The following is a 7,059-nucleotide window of genomic DNA, read 5'->3' as shown; positions in this document are numbered from 1 at the left end:
AGAGATGAACAGTAGAGTTCAGTAGAGACAGACAGTAGAGTTCAGTAAAGACAGACAGTAGAGTTCAGTAGAGACAGTAGAGTTCAGTAGAGACAGACAGTAGAGTTCAGAAAGGAGTAAAGTAAAATTATATTAAGATTATTATTATATATATATATAGATCAATAGTAACATAGTGATTAAGTTCTAGTTTCTCTTCTTGACTGAGTAGTTTATTTGTATTTTAACATATGAACATATTGTAAATAGATTAAATAGAAACAGACATTCATAAATACATCCCAAAATAAGTTTTATTTACATTAAACTTTTTATTTTAGTGTTGTTGTGAAACTCGTCGACCTCCATTTTATAAAATATCTTTTAGACTTTGACACCACCGTTTTATCAGCGCTGTAATCTCCAGCTTTAGATCTTTGAACCTGAACTCCTCTTTGACTGCTTGAGGAGAATCTGCTGTCGCTCCTCTTCTTCATGTTCCTCTGTCAATGATCCTCAGTCCTCAGGTCAAATCTCAAAGGTCAGGAAGTGTTACATCTTCAAACCAGAGAAGAAGACTTTTTACAGTGAATTTATCTTTCTACACTGTAAAAAATGAAGCAAAGGAAGAGGTGTTATCAAACCAGACTCTCTATCTCCCCCTCTCCTCCCCTCAGTAGCACCTCCCTGGAGACATGCCACGTACCAGCCTGCTTCAAGGCCTCCACCATCATCCCCGTTTCCAAATAAACAAGGATCACAGGACTTAAAGACGACAGGCTCATCGCCCTGACCTCTGTGGTCATGAAGTCTTTTGAGCGCCCAGTCCTGTTCCACCTAAAAACCCTCACTGACCCACTCCTGGACCTCCTGCAGTTCACCTACAGAGCCAACAGGTCTGTAGACGACGCAGTCAACATGGCCCTTCACTTCATCCTCCAGCATCTGGACTCCTCAGGAACCTACGTCAGGATCCTGTTTGTGGACTTCAGCTCTGCCTTTAAGCCGTGAAGCTGGGAAACCACGTCTCGGCAGCTGAAGAAGTTCAACCTGCCAAAGACAATGATGGTGCACTTATACACAGCCATCGTTGAGTCCATCCTCTGCTCCCCCATCACGGTCTGGTACGTTGCAGCCACTGCCAAGGACAAGTTCAGACAGCGCATCGTCCGCTCTGTGAGAGGGTGATCGGCTGCAATCTGACGTCCCTCCAGGACTTCAAGGACCCTGAAGAGAACAAGAAGGATTGTAGCCGACCCCTCTCACCCTGGACATGAACTGTTGGAGCCCCTTCCATCTGGCAGGAGGCTGCAGTCCATCAGGACCAAGTCCTCCATCAGGACCAAGACCTCAATCAGGACCAAGACCAGGTCTTCAGTTGGGTTCATAAACAAAGACCAGGACTCCCACTGACTCTGTCATCCCCAGGACAATATCTTCTTAACACCCTTGCACTCCTTTCCCTATTAATATACACTTTAATAAGATACAGTACTTGTTTTAATATACTTTATTAACCATATGTTTCTATAAGTTTCTATTTTTAAATCATGTTATTGTAGTTTGCACTGTGTTGATTGTGTAATGTTATGCACCTTCCACCAGGTAAATATCCTTGTATGTGCAACATACTCTGGCTAATAAACGGTTCTGGTTCTGGTTCTGATCCAGCTGCTGCTCCTTTGAGGACTACAAACTGACCACTGAGTGGCTCCTGAACCACACCAGTCACCGTCCTAAGGTGGCAGTGATCTGTGGATCAGGACTCGGTCTGCTAGCTGATGGGACCGCTAACAAAGAGACCTTCAGGTACCAGGACATCCCCAACTTCCCCCTCAGCACAGGTGAGTAAGCCCCGCCCACTGTATGCTGAAGGGGCAGGGCTTCAGCTTGTCACACTGTTGTCTTTCCTCCTTCCTTTATTTCTTCTTCTTTCTGTGGCGTCGTTGGTTCTTATTCAATATATAAAAATATATATATATATATATCTTTTAATTGTCTCTCTCTGTCTCTTTATCTCTCTTTGTTTTTCTCTCTTTGTCTCTCTGTCTCTGTCTCCCCCTCAGTGGTGGGTCATGAAGGCTGTCTTGTGTTTGGGACGATTGAGGACACTTCCTGTGTCTTCATGCAGGGACACTTTCACCTGTACGAAGGTTATTCTCTCTGTCAGGTGAGTCCTTGTTGTGTCTTCAGGTGTCGTCTTGTCTCTCTGACCGTTAACAGACAACCAGTGAACAGGAAGTGACCAAATCTGGACTGAGGAGGAGTAAAAGCCCCTAAATCATCCCCTGCTTTATGGTCTGTTTGACTCTAAATGGAGCATAATGTATTAAATGAACATCATGCTGTATTGAAGAAGACTGTAAACTAGAGATTGAGACATAAACTCATGTTTACAATGTTTACTGAGGGAATAAATCAAGAGAGAAGTAGAGTCATTTTAGACTAGACTTCTATACAACCAGAGGAGTCGCCCCCTGGTGGACACTAGAGAGAATGCAGCTTTTAACACATGAAGAACTGACTTCACTTTAAAGAACAGGAAGTTGTCGTTCACCAGTCTGTCTACCTGTCTGTCTCTCTACCTGTCTCAGGTGACGTTCCCAGTGAGGATCTTTAAGCTCATGGGGGTGGAGTCTGTGCTGGTGACAAACGCCTCCGGAGGAATCTGTCCAGACTTCAAAGTCGGCGACATCATGATCATCAAAGACCACATCAACCTGCCGGGGTTCGCCGGACAACATCCGCTATGTGGACCCAATGACGAGCGGTGAGACCTGGTGGACAAACAGGACTGTTTATCTCTTCCTGTCTGTCACTTCCTGTCTGCCACTTCCCGTCTGTCTCTTCCTGTCTGTCACTTCCTGTCTGCCACTTCCCGTCTGTCTCTTCCTGTCTGTCACTTCCTGTCTGCCACTTCCCGTCTGTCTCTTCCTGTCTGTCACTTCCTGTCTGCCACTTCCCGTCTGTCTCTTCCTGTCTGGCACTTCCTGTCTGCCACTTCCCGTCTGTCTCTTCCTGTCTGTCCCTTCCTGTCTGTCTCTTCCTGTCTGTCTTTTCCTGTCTGTCCCTTCCTGTCTGTCTCTTCCTGTCTGTTCCTTTCTGTCTGTCCCGTCCTGTCTGTCTCTTCCTGTCTGTCCCTTTCTGTCTGTCCCTTCCTGTCTGTCTCTTCCTGTCTGTCTCTTCCTGTCTGTCCCTTCCTGTCTGTCCCGTCCTGTCTGTCTCTTCCTGTCTGTCCCTTCCTGTCTGTCCCGTCCTGTCTGTCTCTTCCTGTCTGTTTCTTCCTGTCTATCTCTTCCTGTCTGTCACTTCCTGTCTGTCTCTTCCTGTTTGTTTCTTCCTGTCTATCTCTTCCTGTCTGTCACTTCCTGTCTGTCTCTTCCTGTTTGTCCCTTCCTGTCTGTCTCCTCCTGTCTGTCTCTTCAGGGACAAAAGAGACAGACAGGAAGAAACAGACAGGATAATCTCACATGATGACTTCCTGTCTGTGTTCTTTAGTTTTGGGATCCGGTTCCCCTGTATGTCCGATGCATACTCGAAGGATCTCAGGCGACTCACGCTGGACGTGGTCAACGAGCTCGGCTGCAGCGACTTCGTCAGAGAAGGAGTTTACTGCATGGTGAGCGGACCCAACTTTGAAACCATCGCCGAGGCCCGAATGCTGCTGATCCTGGGCTGTGACTCTGTGGGTAAGACAGGAAGAGAGACAGACGGGCTGTCTTCAGTAATTGGCCTCCCTTAGTGAGCTCGTTAACAATGAATGAGGCTTAACGAGCTCGTTAGTGGGTCGTCGGCAGGGAGAGCAGTGATTGGCTCAGTGAAGATCAGTGTAGCGTTGATCTGACCAGAGATCAGATCAGAGATCAGATCCAGAGAGTATTAACCTTAGTGTTTATTCTTTGATAAGCAGTGACAGCAGCGCAGCAGGGGCTTCTTTGTAAACCTGAAGGGCCTCATTCGGTCTCCTGGTTGTAAAAAGTCTTCAGTTTGCCGTCTACATTTAGGAACGTGGGTCTGCGAGCACTTTCTAGAGGTCCTGTAACTTGTTCTGAAGGTTCTGGAGAAGTTTCAGTGGGTCCTTCAGGAAGTTCCAGAGGTTCTTAATAAGGTTCTAGAGATGCGTGAGGAGGTTCTAGGAGTTTTTGTAAGAGCCAAATGGGGCATCTACATGTGCCTTTCTTCAGACATTTCTAGGGGTCCTGGAAAAAGTTCTGCAGTTCCTTGAGAAGGATGTAGAATTCCTATGGGTTCTAGATGGAATTATAGGGTTTCTGGAGTAGGTTCTATCTGTCTTTTAGCAGCGTTAATGATCCTTGAGGAGTTTCTAGGGCCTCTGGAGGAGGTTCTGGAGTTCCTTAACGGAGATCCATGGTTTACGTAACACTAGGGAACCGTGAGGAGCAGCCTTGGGTCATGGGCAGTTTCTAAGGGTCCTTTAGGAGTTTCTAAGGTACCTTGAGAAAGGGTACATTGGGCACATTGTGGAGGATCTATATGTTCTTTAGAAGAGTCTAATCTTAAGGAATATCTAGGGAGATCATGTATGGTTCCTTGAGGAGTATCTAGAAGGAATTAAGAAGGTTATATGGTTCCTTTAAAAGGGTCTATGTGCTCTTGAGAAGTCCAGCTAGGTTCAGAAGGAGATTTGAAGAGAAGTTAGGGTTTCTGTAGAAGGTTCTATAATACCAGTCAAGCGTCCTTGGGAGTAGCTAGTGGATAGTAAAATCGCATGTCCTTTGTTTCAGCAGGAACCAGAACATCAGCAGGCTCTCATTAAATATGTCGGCTGGTTAAATATTAACGAGAGAGAGCGAAACCCTGCAGCTCGACAAACAATCATGATGGTTACTGAAGTCACATGACACTCGTCTCCTGGTGTGTTTACACTGACTGTTAATATACCAGCAGAGCTCTGTTCTCACCTGCTGGAACCAGTTTACATACCTGCTTTGATCAGGTGGTAAATATTGAGGTAGAACCAGATACATCTTTATCAATGTGGCTTTGAACAGAATTGAACATTCTTTCTGTTAAACTGCCAGATCTTGATATGTGACACTCTCTCCTTCTCAGGCATGAGTACAGTCCCTGAAGTGACAGTGGCAAAGCACTGTGGACTCAGAGTTCTTGGTCTGTCCCTCATCACCAACATGGTCAGTTATTGAAAATGATTACTGATGGCAGTACAGTGGCAGTGTGACGACGTTGACAAGCCTTTTTTTGTTGCTGCAGGTGTCTCTGGACTACAGTCGGGAGGAGAAGGTGAACCACGAGGAAGTTCTTCAGATCAGTAAGATGAGGGCCGAGGTTCTGCAGAAACTGGTCACCATGTTGATCTCCCGCTGCCAGCAGCAGAGCATCAACACCCACTGACACAACAACACTGACATGACAACACTGACACGTCAACACAGACACAACAACACAGACACGACAACACTGACACGACAACACTGACATGACAACACTGACACGTCAACACTGACACATCAACACAGACACAACACTGACACGTCAACACTGACACAACAACACTGACACGTCAACACTGACACGTCAACACTGACATGACAACACTGACACGTCAACACTGACACAACAACACTGACATGACAACACAGACACAACAACACAGACACGACAACACTGACACGTCAACACTGACACAACAACACTGACACGTCAACACTGACACGACAACACTGACATGACAACACTGACACGTCAACACTGACACAACAACACTGACACGTCAACACTGACACAACAACACTGACACGTCAACACTGACACGACAACACTGACACAACAACACTGACACAACAACACTGACACGTCAACACTGACACAACAACACTGACACGTCAACACTGACACGTCAACACAGACACAACAACACTGACACGTCAACACTGACACAACAACACTGACACGCCAACACTGACACGACAACACTGACACGTCAACACTGACACAACAACACCGACACAACAACACCGACACAACAACACCGACACGTCAACACTGACACGACAACACTGACATGACAACACTGACACGTCAACACTGACACAACAACACTGACACGTCAACACTGACACGACAACACTGACACAACAACACTGACACAACAACACTGACACGTCAACACTGACACAACAACACTGACACGTCAACACTGACACGTCAACACAGACACAACAACACTGACACATCAACACTGACACAACAACACTGACACGCCAACACTGACACGTCAACACTGACACGTCAACACAGACACAACAACACTGACACGTCAACACTGACACAACAACACTGACACGCCAATACTGACACGTCAACACTGACACGTCAACACAGACACAACAACACTGACTCGTCAACACTGACACAACAACACTGACACGTCAACACTGACACGTCAACACAGACACAACAACACTGTTGACGTATCAGTGTTGACGTGTCAGTGTTGACGTGTCACTGACACAACAACACTGACACGTTAACACTGACACGTTAATACTGACACGTCAACACAGACACAACAACACTGACACGTCAACACTGACACAACAACACTGACACGTCAACACTGACACGTCAACACTGACACAACAACACTGACACAACAACACTGACACGTCAACACTGACACGTCAACACTGACACAACAACACTGACACGTCAACACTGACACGTCAACACTGACACGTCAACACTGACACAACAACACTGACACGCCAACACTGACACGACAACACTGACACGTCAACACTGACACAACAACACTGACACAACAACACTGACATGACAACACTGACACAACAACACTGACACAACAACACTGACACAACAACACCGACACGCCAACATCAACACAGACACATCAACACAGACACAACAACACCCTCTGACACAGTGTAATATCTGACTGTACTTGTCGTTGTGTTAAACTGAAGTGAGATTTGAACTTCTGTGTTGTAACTTTATGCTGCTGTTATGTTTCAGCGTTAACTTTACAATAAAAATGTCTTTTTAAAAACTGAAGACTCTGATTAAAAAAAACTGAGAGAT

The 7,059-nt window shown here is 45.9% G+C and overlaps 1 protein-coding gene across 1 annotated transcript in view; it reads left to right on the top strand.

Moving 5' to 3' along the window:
- pnp4b (purine nucleoside phosphorylase 4b) overlaps window positions 1–7,059 on the top strand; it is a 7,584-nt gene extending 525 nt beyond the window's left edge. Inside the window, exons 2-7 of the mRNA XM_068729959.1 lie at window positions 1,651–1,823; window positions 2,046–2,149; window positions 2,574–2,749; window positions 3,478–3,668; window positions 5,053–5,132; window positions 5,212–7,059. Of these exons, the coding sequence (XP_068586060.1) occupies window positions 1,651–1,823; window positions 2,046–2,149; window positions 2,574–2,749; window positions 3,478–3,668; window positions 5,053–5,132; window positions 5,212–5,352 (865 nt within the window). The 3' untranslated portion in view covers window positions 5,353–7,059. The remainder of the gene's footprint in view (window positions 1–1,650; window positions 1,824–2,045; window positions 2,150–2,573; window positions 2,750–3,477; window positions 3,669–5,052; window positions 5,133–5,211) is intronic.

The sequence above is a fragment of the Cebidichthys violaceus genome, unplaced genomic scaffold (assembly GCF_023349555.1).
Source record: "Cebidichthys violaceus isolate CVI_PGR_0920_01 unplaced genomic scaffold, fCebVio1.0.p SCAF_48, whole genome shotgun sequence".
Lineage (NCBI taxonomy): Eukaryota > Metazoa > Chordata > Actinopteri > Perciformes > Stichaeidae > Cebidichthys > Cebidichthys violaceus.
This window is presented reverse-complemented; position numbering and strand designations above follow the sequence as displayed.